General features: G+C 27.5%; 4 protein-coding genes across 6 annotated transcripts; 2 read left to right on the top strand and 2 right to left on the bottom strand.

Moving 5' to 3' along the window:
- Positions 1-2,757: 2,757 nt before the first annotated feature.
- On the bottom strand, positions 2,758-4,273 carry LOC146720620 (dynein light chain roadblock-type 2-like). Its single transcript, XM_085488214.1, has 4 exons — positions 4,016-4,273; positions 3,639-3,794; positions 3,188-3,522; positions 2,758-3,114 (listed from the first exon to the last, which is right to left on the bottom strand). The coding sequence occupies exons 3-4, from the start codon at positions 3,243-3,245 to the stop codon at positions 2,903-2,905; spliced, it is 270 nt and encodes an 89-aa protein (XP_085344340.1). The 5' UTR covers positions 3,246-3,522; positions 3,639-3,794; positions 4,016-4,273; the 3' UTR covers positions 2,758-2,902.
- Positions 4,274-6,013: 1,740 nt separating this feature from the next.
- On the top strand, positions 6,014-13,798 carry LOC114944380 (uncharacterized). 2 transcript variants are annotated; one of them, XM_085488216.1, is made up of 11 exons: positions 6,014-6,405; positions 6,624-7,491; positions 7,640-7,728; positions 7,825-8,025; positions 8,353-8,592; positions 9,142-9,314; positions 9,436-9,897; positions 10,015-10,337; positions 10,433-10,536; positions 10,611-11,927; positions 12,232-13,798. In XM_085488216.1, exons 2-11 carry the CDS (start codon positions 6,636-6,638, stop codon positions 12,424-12,426), a joined length of 3,960 nt encoding a protein of 1,319 aa, XP_085344342.1. In that variant the 5' UTR covers positions 6,014-6,405; positions 6,624-6,635; the 3' UTR covers positions 12,427-13,798. The 2 variants fall into 2 exon arrangements, with proteins under 2 accessions (XP_085344342.1, XP_085344341.1); XM_085488215.1 differs by having other exon boundaries at positions 6,014-6,546.
- Positions 13,799-15,177: 1,379 nt separating this feature from the next.
- Positions 15,178-17,764, top strand: LOC146720619 (uncharacterized). 2 transcript variants are annotated; one of them, XM_085488217.1, is made up of 2 exons: positions 15,178-15,477; positions 17,144-17,764. In XM_085488217.1, exons 1-2 carry the CDS (start codon positions 15,250-15,252, stop codon positions 17,252-17,254), a joined length of 339 nt encoding a protein of 112 aa, XP_085344343.1. In that variant the 5' UTR covers positions 15,178-15,249; the 3' UTR covers positions 17,255-17,764. The 2 variants fall into 2 exon arrangements, with proteins under 2 accessions (XP_085344343.1, XP_085344344.1); XM_085488218.1 differs by lacking the exon at positions 17,144-17,764 and adding an exon at positions 17,039-17,124 and having other exon boundaries at positions 15,180-15,477.
- A 561-nt stretch (positions 17,765-18,325) lies between these two features.
- Positions 18,326-18,971, bottom strand: LOC146720618 (dynein light chain roadblock-type 2-like). The gene is made up of 2 exons (XM_085488219.1): positions 18,756-18,971; positions 18,326-18,682 (listed from the first exon to the last, which is right to left on the bottom strand). The coding sequence occupies exons 1-2, from the start codon at positions 18,811-18,813 to the stop codon at positions 18,471-18,473; spliced, it is 270 nt and encodes an 89-aa protein (XP_085344345.1). The 5' UTR covers positions 18,814-18,971; the 3' UTR covers positions 18,326-18,470.
- Between the last annotated feature and the right edge of the window lie 31 nt (positions 18,972-19,002).

Here is a 19,002-nt window from a genome sequence, read left to right as displayed (position 1 = left end):
AATTTATAGAAAATTACAGGTAATATCAATATACGTACCATACACGTATGTTTATAACATACACGTATGTGTATACATGTATGTGTATATGTATTTGTATATGTATATGTATGCATTTATGCATGCATTTATATATGTAAGAAATATATAAGGGCACACCATTAACAAAAATTATCCATTGCAAACCCATGTACAATAGAATTGTATGAAAAATTATCGATTATAAACCAATGTACAATCGTAACAAAAGTAATGAAATAAAAAAAAAATTGCGCCAAGTGAAAGTAGAAACTTTACCAGTGGAAAATTAAAGTTGCAGACATATATAGAGTCGTATAATGAATCAATAAAAATTTAAATTTGCAAATGTAGAATTGTACCATAAAAAAACTTATCTTTAAAAAAAAAAATAAACAAGATGCCAAGTCCATGCGCCATGTGAAAAAGTGTTAAACAAAAAAGTATTTTTAAGTAAAAAAATTATCAATTGACAAAAATTTATGTTCTAAAATTAATATCTCTACAAAAAGTAATGTCCAATTATTGCGCGAATAAATAAACATTTTTATAAAAAATTAAAATTTAAAAACTTATGCAAATTTAAAATTAATATAAAATAAAAAAAATAAAAAAATTTTAGTTAAAAAAACTGGGCGCGCTGCTAAATAATATTCTAATGATATTAAAATTAAATTGTTACTTTTAAACTCATTGCAGCGCGCCCAGTTTTTTTAACTAAAATTTTTTTATTTCTTTTTATTTTATATTAATTTTAAATTTGCATAAGTTTTTAAATTTTAATTTTTTATAAAAATGTTTATTTATTCGCGCAATAATTGGACATTACTTTTTGTAGAGATATTAATTTTAGAACATAAATTTTTGTCAATTGATAATTTTTTTACTTAAAAATACTTTTTTGTTTAACACTTTTTCACATGGCGCATGGACTTGGCATCTTGTTTATCTTTTTTTTTTAAAGATAAGTTTTTTTTATGGTACAATTCTACATTTGCAAATTTAAATTTTTATTGATTCATTATACGACTCTATATATGTCTGCAACTTTAATTTTCCACTGGTACAAGTTTCTACTTTCACTTGGCGCAATTTTTTTTTATTTCATTACTTTTGTTACGATTGTACATGGGTTTATAATCGATAATTTTTCATACAATTCTATTGTACATGGGTTTGCAATGGATAATTTTTGTTAATGGCGTGCCCTTAACTGGTCGCCTTTTTTTACCTTTTTTTAAAGGTGAGTTTTTAGAGATTATATCATTCATTTTTGTATATGATAAGCATCTTTAAATAAATAAGCAAATTCAATTTTTCTGGCATTTTCTTATTTTAGGTACATATATATCCAATAATTAATATACAAAATTAAATATTATTCATCACACAATTTGTATCAAAATAATATATTTTTAAAAATTTATTTTAAATTTATTTAATCATTTTTATCATTGTGATTGTAGTGGCAAGGATTTTATTGCTCAGTGTCATTGCAAGCATCTGGCCTGTATATACCATAATATATTGTGTAATACATTGGCTAAGTATGACAATATGGATTTTGATAGATTCCCATGGAATATTGGAATTTTGTCGGACTTGCAGTCATCCACCACATATGCAGCCTACAATTAAAGAACGCATTTATTCCATATTATTTGCTTCCGTTATTGGCATAGTGCACATTTTTATATATCTCAATGCTGTAGATAGCAAAACATTTTGAAAACATCTATCTTTCTATGTTATCTGCTTTTTTGAAAATATTGCAGCAAATTTATTATGGCAATATGCTTGTCCTCCTGCAGTTAAAGAGGCTTAGTACTTTAATATAATCTTTATTATTTGTATCATTTCCTTTTTCTTGGGAATTACAGCAATGCTTTTGTACTATATTGTCTTGCATCCCTCAAAAAGACAACATACTTCAAACGCACCAGTTCAAGCAATGTAACTTTGATATTTATTTACTTTAAAAAATGAGAGATAAATTATACAATATGCAATTAACCTTATCTTATGACTTTTATAAATCTTATGATAAAATCTAACTCTCTCTTAATCTTTATTATGAAAAGAATCTCGGTATTATATGAAATAATTTCATTGTAATTAATAGTTTAACTTTCAAAAATTTTGCAAAATAAAATAACTCATACATTGTATTTCTACCATATATATAAAAAAAAGATAGGTAAATATAAATAAATAAATATATATTTATGATATACAATAAATAAATATATATATATATATATATATATATATATATATATATATAAAATGATGGATTTTTATTATATATATATAATTTAAAAAAATCTTTTTTATATGCTATTGAATTTTAATACATACAATTTTGATTATATGTATTTTAATTAATTATATTTATAAGTATTTTTATATTATCTTAAAAAGACTGCATAGAATTATTTGTGCGACACTCTTATATGTATGTATAATTAATAGGGACCAACTACACATTTTTTTTTCCACTGAATAAAAACAATCTCAATATTAAAATTAAATTATAAAAAAGATACTGTGATATTTTATTGATGAGAAATGTACATTTATAATTGTATTAAATACAAAAATAAACATGCCATGAATTACTATATACACATATTTTCATAATTATCAAACTTAAAAATATAATATTGTTACCAAAGAAGAAAGCACTATTTAAAAACTCTAAAAGTTCATAATTTGTTAGATTAGTAATTAAATACTGCATTTTGTATAATTTTTAAGCTTTATTCTTTTATTTTTCTTTATTTAATTGAATAGATATTAACATCCACAATGTAGCATACAGATTAAATTAACAACCAAAGAAATAAATCTTAACTTTGAAATATATTTTTGTTTCTTTTAAATATCAATCAACTGGATTTTGTACTACTATTAATATGAATTCTTTATCTGGTGCCATCATAATTTTATGTTTTTTGCTACGTATGCGCAAGAAAGTTAAATCATTTGTTGGATTCAAGTCACGTACGACAGAACGAGCTTTATCTGACAATTGACTTATCAAACCTGCGTATTGAACTGTTGTCGTATTATCTAATGTTGACTTTATAGGAATACCTAAAACAGATATAATTTTATAAATTTTTGTTTACAACTACAAGTAAATCATGTCAATGATCTCATGTAATACCTTCTACATTCACCACTATTGTTCCAACTACCCTTTTATGAGACTGAATTTGTTTCATAGTTTCTTCAACCTCTTATAAATTATTTCATCGAAATTTATTAATAAAATTTTTATTTTAAATATTCCAATAACGGAAGCAAATCATATGGAATAAATGCGTTCTTTAATTGTAGGCTGCATATGTGGTGGATGACTGTAAGTCCGACAAAATTCTAATATTCCATGGGAATCTATCAAAATCCATATTGTCATACTTAGCCAATGTATTACGCAATATATTATGGTATATACAGGCCAGATGCTTGCAATGACACTGAGCAATAAGATCCTTGCCACTACAATCACAATGATAAAAATGATTAAATAAATTTTAAAAAATATATTATTTTGATACAAAGTGTGTGATGAATAATATTTAATTTTGTATATTAATTATTGGATATATATGTACCTGCAATAAGAAAATGCCAGAAAAATTGTAAAATGGTTCCTATAGCACTGGTATTAGATTTATCTTGTTAAGCTAATCGAATGCTGCGATGATAACTAGCCATTGCCCAACCCATGCTCACAAGTGAGCTGATAATGCTACCTGCTTGATGTACAACTGAAAAAAATATAGAAGCTAATTAAGAAAATTATTAAAAATATATGCATACTCATACATAGGCATTTATATAATTGAAATATTATTGAAATAATAGCAAAATATCTGATTTTGTATCACAGACTGTAAACTTGCACATAAATTATTATGACAATAAATTTGCAAATAATAACATTAAAATTGAATGTAAAAATTGAAATTGAAAATTGAAAATATCTAACCCCGCACGCTGTCAATATAGCGGAGGGCAACTATCGCCGTCTGTTGTAAAACGTGCGAGATGGACATTTCCAATACATGCATCTATTCATGTGTTGTGTACGTGTGATATATGTGTGCGCATGTGTTGTATACGTGTGAATACGTGTAGCACGATACTACTATGTTTGCGTGGTCGATGATGATAATAATAATGATGATGACGGGGACGTTTCTTAAAAGAAATTTTTCATATTTCGACTTTGCAATTATATATCTCTGCTTACAAATCACGTAGAGCAGAAATAAAGACACTTTTATTATATAATTCAAACTCAATCTATCGATTAAGTCTAGTATAAACTCGATTGCTTCAGCCGTTATTGAGAATTCGAAATATTATAAAGACTCAAATGTCCGACTCGCGTTAAGATACACGGTGTCTCGGCTACGCCCTTAACTGGTCGCGAGACACTACCGTGTCTCTTGATACATATATGTACATGTATATAGATGCATATATCCATGCATAAACATATATATAATATGTACATGATGATTCAAAAATCTGGCAATGGCCAATTATCTCCGAAAATAGTGGTCTTATGAAAAAAATACTAAAGGTGTTGACTTTTACCTAGGTGTCAAATTTTGAGATCATTTATAGGTCAACTTTTTAAAATCCTTTATTTTTTATTAGATATTCTTGTAGCTTATCTCGACAGCTTTCCAAAGCATTATAATGAAACATTTTTTTATGAAGTACTTTTTGAATTATAAAGATTCGAAGCAATTGTTTGACATAAAATTATATCTTTGTAAAATATTCAGTTTTACGTTATCATACTTTTTATTTTTATGCACATAATAATGAGACCAATTTGGTGTAAAGAAAATGCACCCAGCAAACACAAAATATAACTGCTATGTTACATGTATATAATACTATATAACGTGCATGTTACATGTAACATATACGGTAATTTCTCACTCATAGATGTAACATTTGTAATATGACATATGTTATTTATATATTGTAATTACATCCCAGATAGCATCGATATTGTAGGATGCCGAAAGATAATTTTTCGCTAAGTCACTATCCTATCTATAATTACAATAAATAATAGAATCCATAAGTGGGAAATTACAACTAACGTGTATGTTACATGTTACATGCACGTTATTTACGTGTTATATAGCAATTATAATGTTTGCTGGGCAGTTGCTTCTTGAAAATTACATACGTCTTTTGCAACTGTGTTTTCTTTGCATCTATTGATTGGTCTCATTATTCCGTGCATAAAAAGTATAAATGTATAATGAAAATTGAATGTTTTACAAGATATTGTCAATTTTATAAAAGAATTGTTCACTTCAAACCTTTATAACTCAATAAGTACATAAAAAAATATTTTATTAGTGTTTTGGAAAATTCTCGAGATAAGCTACAAGAATATCTAATAAAAATAGAGGGTTTTGTTTAATAAAAGTTGATCTTGAAATGACCTTTAAATTTGACCCCTACGTCAAAGTCAAGGTCACCATAAAATATCTTATTTTTCCTAGAAACAATTTTTATATATAACAATATAAAATTATATAGAAATATATAAAATTATACATATAATTGCAAAATTAAATATGAAATATGTCTATATATAATTAGATAAAAGAGCTTTTTATATACATATACTTATATAAATATATATATATATATATTGTATATATAGTAAATAAGTATTCACATATATAAATATATCTAATGTTTCATATATAACTTAACATGAGATTATACATGAACTTCATAATTTATATATAATTAAATTTAATTATATATAAAATGAACATATTTCACATATAATTATGTATAATTATATAATTATTTAGATATAATTATATATTATATAAAAAATTTTTTCCGGGTTGAACCCTGCAATTTTTATATTTTATTCATAAGACCACTATTTCTTGGACATAATTGACCGTTGCCGGACTTTTGAACCATCTTGTATATATATATATATATGGTAGATTGTATATTTCCTTTGAAAAATACATGAAAATATGCATATATCGTCAAAATATATAAAAGAGCAATATTGAAATTGTGTTCAACTATGTCATAAAGAGACACATTTATATATGTATGTTTTACTGTCATTGACGCTTAGATGCGTGTGCGAGATGATTCGACAGTAAAAATATATTATATTGTCTGATTTCAATATGTTGAACACACTAAAATAGCTTTTTGACATATATGGATTATTATCGATAATAGCGGAATTAAAATTATCAATAATTATCGACAATTTTAGTTCCACTCAAATGAGGGCGCTAACCCGTCGGAGTTCGGCCAACGCTCCGGCATCCCCTTAATTCAAAGCTGATAAACTCAAAACAATTAAATGTAGAGAATATTTGTATTAATAAAAAATTTTTATTTTGAAATTTTCTTTTCCGATCAAAGTTTTTCAGTTTAATTTTTTAACATCCTGTGTACATCTGCACATCATTTTTTTTTCTTTCAAAAAAAAAATTGTGTAACATTGTATGTCCTGCGATAAGAAATGATAAACGTTTATAAAAAAATATGTACAAATATTTCAATAATTGTTTTGTTTTCAGCTCCAGGCTCTCATGTCAACAGCATTCAATGATTTAGAGAATGATGAAGATGCCAGTTCCGTCGACAGTAGTCATTATCGAGATACCAGAGACATTGATTGCACTGATACAGCAATCAACTCTGACCCAGAATCTTCAGTTGCATCTGTCAAAGGGGTAGCGCAACTACAGAAGGAATTCAATGTGTACAATCACGTGGAGAATCTGAATAATTACGATCACAATGTGATAACAAATCATCACATATCTGACACCAAAACCGGTGGGTCTGCGCACACCAAGTTTGATTTGTACAAACAAACCAAGACACCGTACGGCAATAATAGATTCATCGACAACAGCAATAGTAACAGCATGCTGGAGACGCCGTATGAATTGACGAAACCACCGATCACCGGATATTCTCGCAAGATACATCCGCAATCGGAGGAGTGTACATTTAACGAGAATTATCCCTGCAACTACGAAACACCATCCAATCATTACAATACTCACGCACCCAACAAATACTCCAACAATGGCTTTACCGATGTCTATGAAAATAATGTACAAAGTAAGCAGATTCCCGAGTTTGGCGGCGGCGACAACACTACGTCGGATCACATGAATCATTGCTACAAGACTAGTCCAAATGGCAGGTCGATAGACGATGATGCAGCGTACAAAACGGCAGAGTACAATAGCAAGGAGCAACTGGAAGTACTGTATAAGGTCAGATTAAGGGAGATCGATCGTTTAACGAATGAGTTGCAACAATTGCAATTGGAAAAGGAGGATGAAAAGAGTCAAATGACCAGAAAATTGATGCTGCTACAAGCGGAAATCGAAAGAGTTAATATCTCCAGGACTCAAGCACAGCATGCACTTGGTAAGAAAGCTATCGAATCATATGGAATCAGGAAAAAATATTAGTATTAATTTATTAGTATTACTGATATTCAAACATATAATTAAAGTAATTTTAATTATCTTGCCTGTTAAACAATATAAAATCAAACTGAATTAATTTTTTTTAGTTAACGCCAAGGCTGAGATAAATGATCTGCAAATGCAAATGGAGTCTCTAAAAGAGAAAAATACAGTTTTGGAGAAGACCAATCAAAATGTAATATACATATTCACATTTTATTTCGATTAAGATTACATTTGACAAATTGCAATATTATTTCTATAGATATTTGTAATTATTTTATTTTTACAGATCACAGAAGATCTGAATATCGCGAGAGACTCTGTCATAGATCTGCAACAGAAAATTGCTGTATTGGAAAGAACACAGGTGCTGCAAACAAATGACAAGACACATGAAAAGTTTTTAAAACAGGCGCAAGAGAAGCATGCAGTGGAAATGAAAAATATGCAGACACAAATAGACGTTCTTACGGACAAATTAAATGTCAAGGTATTGTTGAATTCTCTTTATTTGAATTATTCGTCATATTTCGCATATATATTTTCTCTATAATTATATTTGCCACAACTGCTCAATATGGACACCAGCAACAATAGTATTTGGGCAAGTCATTATTGATTATTTTTGTAACTGCAAAACAGCCTATTGTAGCTTTTCTTCTCAGTATAATTTATTTATTTAAATGCACAGAAAAATGATTAATATATATGCTTCATATTCTTAATACAATAAACTTGATATTATTTTATAAATATTATTTTGCATGCTTATAAATAATGTTAATTTATTTAGTTTATTATGTTTACCTTTTTATAGGAGACATCGTATATTACTCTTGAACACAAATTAGATGATGCTCGAAGAGCGCATGAGGCTCTCATGGTGGAGAAGGGTGACACTATGAATCGATTAGCACAAGCGTTGGAGAAGAGTCAAGCTCAATGTCGCAATCTGATGACAACGAATAGCGCTCAGCAAGTCATGCAATTACAGGCGCAAGTGAAAATGTTGACTCAGGAAAAGGAAGAGTTGCACAAAACTGTGTATGACTTGCAGGTAATTAAAAATATTCCATGTCAAATTTGTTTTTAAGGTTCTTAAGATTCTTGAATCCTGGCGGCCATGCAAGATTGTGACGTCGGAGACCAGAAAACATGCTGAAAATTCTTACATGTCATTTTTCAATGAAAAGGTATTTCGTTGAAACACTACTTCAGATGACTTCAGCACACTTTTAAAATTCCTCGAAAACTTTTCTTTTTTCTCGACATTCAATCAACAACCGTAAAATGATCGTGATCTCAAACTTTGTCATGTGGAGTGACTGGGTCTCATATTACAACTATTGATTGATCATAAAGGAAGAAGGATAGTTTTCGAGATATTTTAAGATCTGAAGTGCTGGTTCATCGAAATATCTTTTTATTTTGAAATGGCATCTAAGAATTTTTACCATGTTTTCCCGCCTCTGACGTCACAATTCTAGTACGGTCGATGAAGAGTCAGGAGCCTTAATTTGATTCAGAAAATATATTACAAAATTATAAGATAATTACACAAAAAATGAATCTAGAACTAAAATTTTTATTATATAATTATTTGTAGAACAAATTGGAGGTGGTCAAGAGCGATGTAGCGCAATATGATTCTTTATTGACTACAACCTTGGAGGATGAATCTGATTCAATTCGGCAGATGAAATTAGGTGAACTTCACAATAAAGCGAAATTGAAACCGGTTGATGATATCACAAATAAATTAAGAGGCGAACTGCAAAGGTAAAATTATATATATATATATATATATATATATATATATATAAATTTATATTGTTTTCGTTTAAATCTTAATTATTAAAAATTAACACTCTTTTATTTCTACCATGTTATTTTTGTTTAGATGTCTGGCTGGTCAAGCTGTAAAGAGAAAAGAAATAAATCGTTTGGAGAATACTCTATCGCAGAAAGAAAAAGAGTTAAACAAAGCTGTAACATTAGCGGAAACGTGTCGACAGGAAGCGGCACGTTATGCTAAGCGAATTAATGAATTAGAGCAAGAACTGAAATCTGTATTAACAGACGAGGCCATGAAAGCGAATGCTAAGATACAGAAATTATCGGATCTTTTAAACGATATGAAAAAACAATACGAATTGTTACGTAATGAAAAGATTAGCATAGAAGAAAAATTAGAAGAGACTTTAGCTGTTAACCAAGAGAAACTTAACAAAATGCATCAAGAGACTATAGAACAACAAGAAAAAGAAGCTATCAACGAGTATAATAAAGAATACTTGGAAATACATGCTAAAGCCATAGAGAGAGTAAAGAAAGAAGCACAAATGGAAATAGTACAATTGTCGTAAGTAGTAATTTGATTGAGTTTCTGAAAATTTTTAAATAATATAATAAAAACTTTATTGTAATAAATATTGCAAAAATATGAGAATATGCATAAATGGAATTTCTACTTTTTCAGTGTACAATTAGAACAGACACAAAAAGAATTAAGTCGCGTAAAAGAATTGTACATAGATGTATGTGGAACAAAGGAGCAATTAATAAACGAGCATAAAAATGAAATCAAAACATTAAAGAATAAATATAGTATAAATGAATCGCATAGCAAGGATGTGGAAAAATTGGAGAACGAAGTGCAGATGCAAATTAAGTTGTGTAATAAACTGACCCAGGAATGCGACGACTTCAACAGCAAAATAATCGAGTTGGAAAAGGATCTGGCATATGAAAGAAGAAAAAAGGAAGATTATGTGAAAAAAATACATTCTGAAATAGAAAGAGGTAAATATTGAATACTATAAAACAAAAAAATCTTGTACAGAAATACGATGTGTACTAATGAAAAAATTTTATTAATTTTATTTAATCATTTAAAGCGAAAGAAGAAGCGTTACATGAACTAAGAAATGCGCACCCAAATCAAGAAATAAGCCTTCTTTTACCAGATCATTGTTCCGAACATTTAGAAAAAATCAATCAGGTATAACTAAATTCTTACAAATTTTCTTAATATTATTTCTTATACTTTTATAAATAAATATCGTTCTATTACAGCTGGAGGAAGATTGCAAGCGCTTGGAAGAGAAACTTCAAATTGCAGTTGAAGAGCAGAAAAAATTATCTGATTATCAAACTGAATTGGACGATGCCAAATTGAAAATAGCACAAATGGAAATCTCGCAAGAATCGTGGAAGAAAAAATATGATAAAATCGTCAATGAGAGAAAGGATCTTCTTGCAAAAGTCTCCAAATTAGATCTAGAAATGTCAAATCTAAAACGTACTGCAAAACTCGAAGACTCGGACGATGTGAAACTGAAGATTGCTCGGTTTCAAGCGGAGAACGAGACATTGAAAAGTCAATGCGATAGTCTATTTGGTGAAAGAAACACTTATAAGGAAAAAATCTCTGAACTGGAAACAGAATTGCTTGACACGAGGAAAAAGATTAACAATTTCGAAGGAAAGTTGCGGAGAAGCGGCGATATTACACTGAATTCAAAGAATGAATTGGAGAAGGAGCTTTCTTATTACAAAGATTTGGCTACGCAATTAAGTAAACTAAATAATTCGAAAGAGGATCGCGTCAATGATTCCGCGATGGTGGAACAGAGAATACAACAATTTGAACAGGAGTTACGAAGTAAAAATGAGAAATTAAGCAGGTTACTAAAAGATTTTGAAAAAATCAAAGATGAGAGAGATCAGCTGCTAATAAAATTGCAAAAACAAGCTCAGCAATTCGAACAATATGTTAAAAGTCAGAATAAAGTCTCCGCGGAATTAAATCTGTCTCCTCGTAGCACGAGTGATAGTACAGATTTTCAAAAAATACGAGAAGGAATGGAACAGAAGGTGGCAAAGGAGCTTAGAGGAATTGAGGAACGGAATCTCGAGAAGAGGAAGGAACTGGAGGAAAAATATAAAACTGCTATTTCAGAGTGGCAAAAGAAATACGATGAGAAGAATCAAGAAGTAATAATGTTGCAAAAGGAAATAATGGCCGAAAAAGTAAAGGTCAATCAAATTGGTAAAATTATAGAAAGCAAACTAGAAACTTGCAATCGAGAATTGCAAGCGCGAAGGCTTCAAATTGAAAAACGGGAAGCTGATTTGAAGAAAAAGGAGAATGAGGTCGAAGAGGATAAAAACTTGATGACGCAGACGATGACCAAGTGGGCCGCTGAACTCGAAGAAAGTAAAGCCAAGGAGACGGAAAAGGACGGGGAAATAGAGAGGCTGAAATCGAATGAAGAGAAACTGAGCAGTGAGATTAAAGCTTTGAAAGAAAAAGAGAAACGTATAAAGAGCGACATCATTGTGTTAAAACACAAATATCAAAGAGCAAAAGAGACTGCACACAATTATAAGGTGAGTAGAACATCTGCTGGGTTATTTTTTATTTTATAAAAAAGACGATTACACACATACAACACACACGCAGATATTATATATTTAATATTATATGTATGTTAAATTTATTAAAATATATTTATATTATTATATGTATTATAAATATATATATATATATATATATATATATATATAATTATATGTTACATAATATTAAATATAATATTTCATATTTAATTATATATAATATATATATGTATGTATGTATGTATGTATGTATGTATACCATATATATAATATAAATTATATATTCAAATTCTAGAGTTATTCAAAGAAGATGAAAGAATTTTTGTCGGATGAATGCAAACGTATCGAGGAGGGATACAAAAAGGCCATAAATGAAACAGAACAGAACTTAGTGGCGCACAATAAGCAGTACGCCGCAAAAGTTCAAGAACTCGAGTACGAGTATACTCAGACTATAGAACAAATGCGACTGCAGTACAAAGATAAATAACGTACGTATTAAGTATTTTTTAAGTATATGCAATATAACTTTTTTCCAGTTAAGATAATATGTAGTTACAGAGGCTAGATATCTTTGTAATGTAAAACATTATTGTACAACATCTTATTAGCGAAGATTTTACGTTAGGGGGACCAACATATATATACATATAAGTAAAAATTGATATATCATCCGATAGAATTATTATCGCGTTTAATTGTAGTTATAAACATCTCAAGTACAATTGCCCGGTTAATCGTCCGAGTGCTTTAACTGGATAGTAACGTTTATACATATTATTAGTCGATACGACAAATGTAAGAATAGGAAGAAGAACCGTTTTTACCGTTATTAACTAATATATATTATATCATAATTTTTTAATAACTCGACTATATATAATTTAATTCTTTAATAACTCGACTATAATTTAAGACGAAATACGATGTAATAAGCTCACAAACAAATAGAAAAGCTTTACGTCAGTGTTTCTACCGAGCATTATTATGACATAATATGCAAGACTGGATCTCTATTGGATCTTTCTCTCTTTTTTTCTCTTATGAAAGTAAGTGATAAAGAGGGAAAATCAAAATATATATATATATAGACTTTAAGAAAAATGTTAAATTTTAATTCCGTAACGAATTCAAATGCTATTCCGATATATTTCTTTCTTATCTATTTCTATTAAAGTTAATTTTTGAATATTAGAAATTCGTTTACATTTTATATGAACGTTAGAAGGGATAATCAAATAATCTCTACTAAGATTGTACAAAGTATGACTTTTACAATGTAGGAATTTGCATATAAAAATCAACATATAAAAATTTTTGTAAACTAAACACTCCGAATTGTATTAAAGATTTTTTGCGTTAAGCAGCAGAACTGAATAACAAAGATCTACATTATTATCCTTAGTCTTAAGCGACTTAAAATGTATATGTAATTGTATAACGATAGTTCTTGGACGAGGTGTCGAAAGCATTCGTCTTTCTTCTTTTCATTGAAAATTTGACGGAATGTCTAACGAATAAGACGCCATATAATTCAATCGACGGATTCTCAATTTTTATAATCTGCTTATTTTATTATAAAATTGTGTGCAATCTAAGAAAACGGCCAATTATATATCGTATCGGCTTATAAGAGTATAATGTAAATTAAATAAAACTGTATATCTCTATGTGAAGATCTTGGTAAGATTAAAAGAAGATACGCATCGCGTACGTTTAAATAGATAATATTAATTTACCAGTGACATCACTGGATATAGAAAAGTATTATTAATATTAATTAGTTATTGTATTTTTGTATATGTAGAGTGAATTAATTTATTTTTTGTAATAAATTTATGTCGCTGTCAAAAAATGTATTATATTTTATTTTATTTTATAACTCCGCAATATAATCCCTCTCTAAAAACATTTTAAGACATATTAATCCAGCTTTAATCTGCGTTAGTGATTTACTGTCGAATTTTCTTTTCTACGTAAGATCCACGATCGATATTGGAAAATTATTTCATATGATAAATAAAATAATTAATGAGTTATTAATGAATACAATGTAATTATACATATGCATATCGCAATGGATCTCTTATTAAGCATTTTTCATATAATATATTTATTAAATCAAGTAAAAAAGTTATATATATATATGAATCTAAATTATATATTATTTCGTATGGAATAATTATTTCTTTATATTATTAGTCAGAAATATACATTTTGTTTGATGTTTGGATGATTTAAATACTATAATTTGGATTTGAGAACATGCAGTAAAGATCGAATTCTAGAAAGCAGAATCAAGTAATAAAAATAAAAATAAGCTCATTTCTGATTCATTATTTGTTTAACGAATAATTAAAATTAATTTATTTAAAATTTTTGTATAAAAAGTTTTTCGTTTATATATGCACATATCTGTATATCATAGTAAAAAATTATATCTGCCAAACTTATAATTAAATATATCGTCATTCTTTATTGTTCGATATTTTTCGATTAATTATAATTAAAATTTAGGACGCGCAGTAAAACAATCAAATCCAAAGATCAAAATAATAAAAAATCGGACAATGATGCGCACACACACTTATTGTTCTAAAAATGATAATTATATCTTTGAAATAGATAAGAAGATATAAACTAACAATTGTAATCGGCTAATGAACGTCTGCGATATTGAAAAATGTTATGTGATAAAAGTGTATAAAAAATTAAATTGTGAGGGAAAGAGAACTGTGACTAAAACAAACTACATATATCACAAATGTCCAATTCACAATATTTTTTTAAACATCTATATAATACTTTACGTAACTTATCTTTCCCTCCTTGCTTCCCATGCATATTATATATATATATATATATATATATATATATATATATATATATATATATATATATTATATTATATAACTATTTTTTATTTTTATTTAAATAATATAAAATAATGATTATATATAAAATATATATTATATATGAAATTATTATATATATATTTATAACAACATTTTTTTATATATATAAAATATTTATATATTATATATAGAAAATATATAATTGAATAAATGATATAAAAAATAATAAATATTATATAAAATAGATTTAATCTAATTAAAAAGAATTAGGAGAAAAGAAATAATCTCTTGAAATTTATATCAAAGTAAAAATGTATAAGCGTAATGTAAGCGATGTGAGGTTCAACGTTCATCCGTTCGTTTCACGACACCCTGTATATAAGACGTCGCGGGGACGGGGTGACAGCGGAGCGGAATGTTTGTTGGAGCACCGGCGTTTTTATAAAACACCTCAGGTCATGCGTTTCTTCAGTGAGTGTGCGAAGCTCGTCGAAGCCGGACCTATCATCATGGACCCATTGATGAGGATGCTATTGCTGCTTGTGGTCGCGCTGTGCCAGCCGACGATGCAGTTGGCATTTCCGAGCAAATTCATCGAGAGTAATCGGCATTCGTCGAGAATCAGTTCCAACGCGCCGCCGCAAAACACCAGATACATATACGAAATCAAAACATTCGACGTGCGCGTAAGTTTTATAATCTCTAAAAACTCACCTTTAAAAAAAGGTAAAAAAAGGCGACCAGTTAAGGGCACGCCATTAACAAAAATTATCCATTGCAAACCCATGTACAATAGAATTGTATGAAAAATTATCGATTATAAACCCATGTACAATCGTAACAAAAGTAATGAAATAAAAAAAAAATTGCGCCAAGTGAAAGTAGAAACTTGTACCAGTGGAAAATTAAAGTTGCAGACATATATAGAGTCGTATAATGAATCAATAAAAATTTAAATTTGCAAATGTAGAATTGTACCATAAAAAAACTTATCTTTTAAAAAAAAGATAAACAAGATGCCAAGTCCATGCGCCATGTGAAAAAGTGTTAAACAAAAAAGTATTTTTTTAAATTTATACAAATTTAAAATTAATATAAAATAAAAAGAAATAAAAAATTTTAGTTAAAAAAACTGGGCGCGCTGCAAAAAACTTATCTTTAAAAAAAAAGATAAACAAGATGCCAAGTCCATGCGCCATGTGAAAAAGTGTTAAACAAAAAAGTATTTTTAAGTAAAAAAATTATCAATTGACAAAAATTTATGTTCTAAAATTAATATCTCTACAAAAAGTAATGTCCAATTATTGCGCGAATAAATAAACATTTTTATAAAAAATTAAAATTTAAAAACTTATGCAAATTTAAAATTAATATAAAATAAAAAAAAATAAAAAAATTTTAGTTAAAAAAACTGGGCGCGCTGCTAAATAATATTCTAATGATATTAAAATTAAATTGTTACTTTTAAACTCATTGCAGCGCGCCCAGTTTTTTTAACTAAAATTTTTTTATTTCTTTTTATTTTATATTAATTTTAAATTTGCATAAGTTTTTAAATTTTAATTTTTTATAAAAATGTTTATTTATTCGCGCAATAATTGGACATTACTTTTTGTAGAGATATTAATTTTAGAACATAAATTTTTGTCAATTGATAATTTTTTTACTTAAAAATACTTTTTTGTTTAACACTTTTTCACATGGCGCATGGACTTGGCATCTTGTTTATCTTTTTTTTTTAAAGATAAGTTTTTTTTATGGTACTATTCTACATTTGCAAATTTAAATTTTTTTTGATTCATTATACGACTCTATATATGTCTGCAACTTTAATTTTCCACTGGTACAAGTTTCTACTTTCACTTGGCGCAATTTTTTTTTTATTTCATTACTTTTGTTACGATTGTACATGGGTTTATAATCGATAATTTTTCATACAATTCTATTGTACATGGGTTTGCAATGGATAATTTTTGTTAATGGCGTGCCCTTAACTGGTCGCCTTTTTTTACCTTTTTTTAAAGGTGAGTTTTTAGAGATTATATCATTCATTTTTGTATATGATAAGCATCTTTAAATAAATAAGCAAATTCAATTTTTCTGGCATTTTCTTATTTTAGGTACATATATATCCAATAATTAATATACAAAATTAAATATTATTCATCACACAATTTGTATCAAAATAATATATTTTTAAAAATTTATTTTAAATTTATTTAATCATTTTTATCATTGTGATTGTAGTGGCAAGGATTTTATTGCTCAGTGTCATTGCAAGCATCTGGCCTGTATATACCATAATATATTGTGTAATACATTGGCTAAGTATGACAATATGGATTTTGATAGATTCCCATGGAATATTGGAATTTTGTCGGACTTGCAGTCATCCACCACATATGCAGCCTACAATTAAAGAACGCATTTATTCCATATTATTTGCTTCCGTTATTGGCATAGTGCACATTTTTATATATCTCAATGCTGTAGATAGCAAAACATTTTGAAAACATCTATCTTTCTATGTTATCTGCTTTTTTGAAAATATTGCAGCAAATTTATTATGGCAATATGCTTGTCCTCCTGCAGTTAAAGAGGCTTAGTACTTTAATATAATCTTTATTATTTGTATCATTTCCTTTTTCTTGGGAATTACAGCAATGCTTTTGTACTATATTGTCTTGCATCCCTCAAAAAGACAACATACTTCAAACGCACCAGTTCAAGCAATGTAACTTTGATATTTATTTACTTTAAAAAATGAGAGATAAATTATACAATATGCAATTAACCTTATCTTATGACTTTTATAAATCTTATGATAAAATCTAACTCTCTCTTAATCTTTATTATGAAAAGAATCTCGGTATTATATGAAATAATTTCATTGTAATTAATAGTTTAACTTTCAAAAATTTTGCAAAATAAAATAACTCATACATTGTATTTCTACCATATATATAAAAAAAAGATAGGTAAATATAAATAAATAAATATATATTTATGATATACAATAAATAAATATATATTTATATTTATATATATATATATATATATATATATATATATATATATAAAATGTTGGATTTTTATTATATATATATAATTTAAAAAAATCTTTTTTATATGCTATTGAATTTTAATACATACAATTTTGATTATATGTATTTTAATTGATTATATTTATAAGTATTTTTATATTATCTTAAAAAGACTGCATAGAATTATTTGTGCGACACTCTTATATGTATGTATAATTAATAGGGACCAACTACACATTTTTTTTTCCACTGAATAAAAACAATCTCAATATTAAAATTAAATTATAAAAAAGATACTGTGATATTTTATTGATGAGAAATGTACATTTATAATTGTATTAAATACAAAAATAAACATGCCATGAATTACTATATACACATATTTTCATAATTATCAAACTTAAAAATATAATATTGTTACCAAAGAAGAAAGCACTATTTAAAAACTCTAAAAGTTCATAATTTGTTAGATTAGTAATTAAATACTGCATTTTGTATAATTTTTAAGCTTTATTCTTTTATTTTTCTTTATTTAATTGAATAGATATTAACATCCACAATGTAGCATACAGATTAAATTAACAACCAAAGAAATAAATCTTAACTTTGAAATATATTTTTGTTTCTTTTAAATATCAATCAACTGGATTTTGTACTACTATTAATATGAATTCTTTATCTGGTGCCATCATAATTTTATGTTTTTTGCTACGTATGCGCAAGAAAGTTAAATCATTTGTTGGATTCAAGTCACGTACGACAGAACGAGCTTTATCTGACAATTGACTTATCAAACCTGCGTATTGAACTGTTGTCGTATTATCTAATGTTGACTTTATAGGAATACCTAAAACAGATATAATTTTATAAATTTTTGTTTACAACTACAAGTAAATCATGTCAATGATCTCATGTAATACCTTCTACATTCACCACTATTGTTCCAACTACCCTTTTATGAGACTGAATTTGTTTCATAGTTTCTTCAACCTCTTATAAATTATTTCATCGAAATTTATTAATAAAATTTTTATTTTAAATATTCCAATAACGGAAGCAAATCATATGGAATAAATGCGTTCTTTAATTGTAGGCTGCATATGTGGTGGATGACTGTAAGTCCGACAAAATTCTAATATTCCGTGGGAATCTATCAAAATCCCTATT

The sequence above is a fragment of the Nylanderia fulva genome, unplaced genomic scaffold, assembly GCF_048542155.1.
Source record: "Nylanderia fulva isolate GAGA-0341 unplaced genomic scaffold, ASM4854215v1 Scaffold651, whole genome shotgun sequence".
NCBI classification, from domain to species: Eukaryota; Metazoa; Arthropoda; class Insecta; order Hymenoptera; family Formicidae; genus Nylanderia; species Nylanderia fulva.
The sequence above is the reverse complement of the archived record's forward strand: the minus strand, read 5'-3'. Positions and strand labels throughout refer to the sequence as shown.

Coding starts and splice junctions, on each gene's coding strand:
- LOC146720620 (XM_085488214.1), bottom strand. CDS start 3,245: ATGAAACAAATTCAGTCTCATAAAAGGGTAGTTGGAACAATAGTGGTG. Junction 3,115..3,187: donor AATAGTGGTGAATGTAGAAG/GTATTACATGAG, acceptor TATCTGTTTTAG/GTATTCCTATAAAGTCAACA.
- LOC114944380 (XM_085488216.1), top strand. CDS start 6,636: ATGTCAACAGCATTCAATGATTTAGAGAATGATGAAGATGCCAGTTCC. Junction 8,593..9,141: donor AAACTGTGTATGACTTGCAG/GTAATTAAAAAT, acceptor AATTATTTGTAG/AACAAATTGGAGGTGGTCAA. Junction 11,928..12,231: donor AGACTGCACACAATTATAAG/GTGAGTAGAACA, acceptor TTCAAATTCTAG/AGTTATTCAAAGAAGATGAA.
- LOC146720619 (XM_085488217.1), top strand. CDS start 15,250: ATGCGTTTCTTCAGTGAGTGTGCGAAGCTCGTCGAAGCCGGACCTATC. Junction 15,478..17,143: donor TCAAAACATTCGACGTGCGC/GTAAGTTTTATA, acceptor GGATTTTGATAG/ATTCCCATGGAATATTGGAA.
- LOC146720618 (XM_085488219.1), bottom strand. CDS start 18,813: ATGAAACAAATTCAGTCTCATAAAAGGGTAGTTGGAACAATAGTGGTG. Junction 18,683..18,755: donor AATAGTGGTGAATGTAGAAG/GTATTACATGAG, acceptor TATCTGTTTTAG/GTATTCCTATAAAGTCAACA.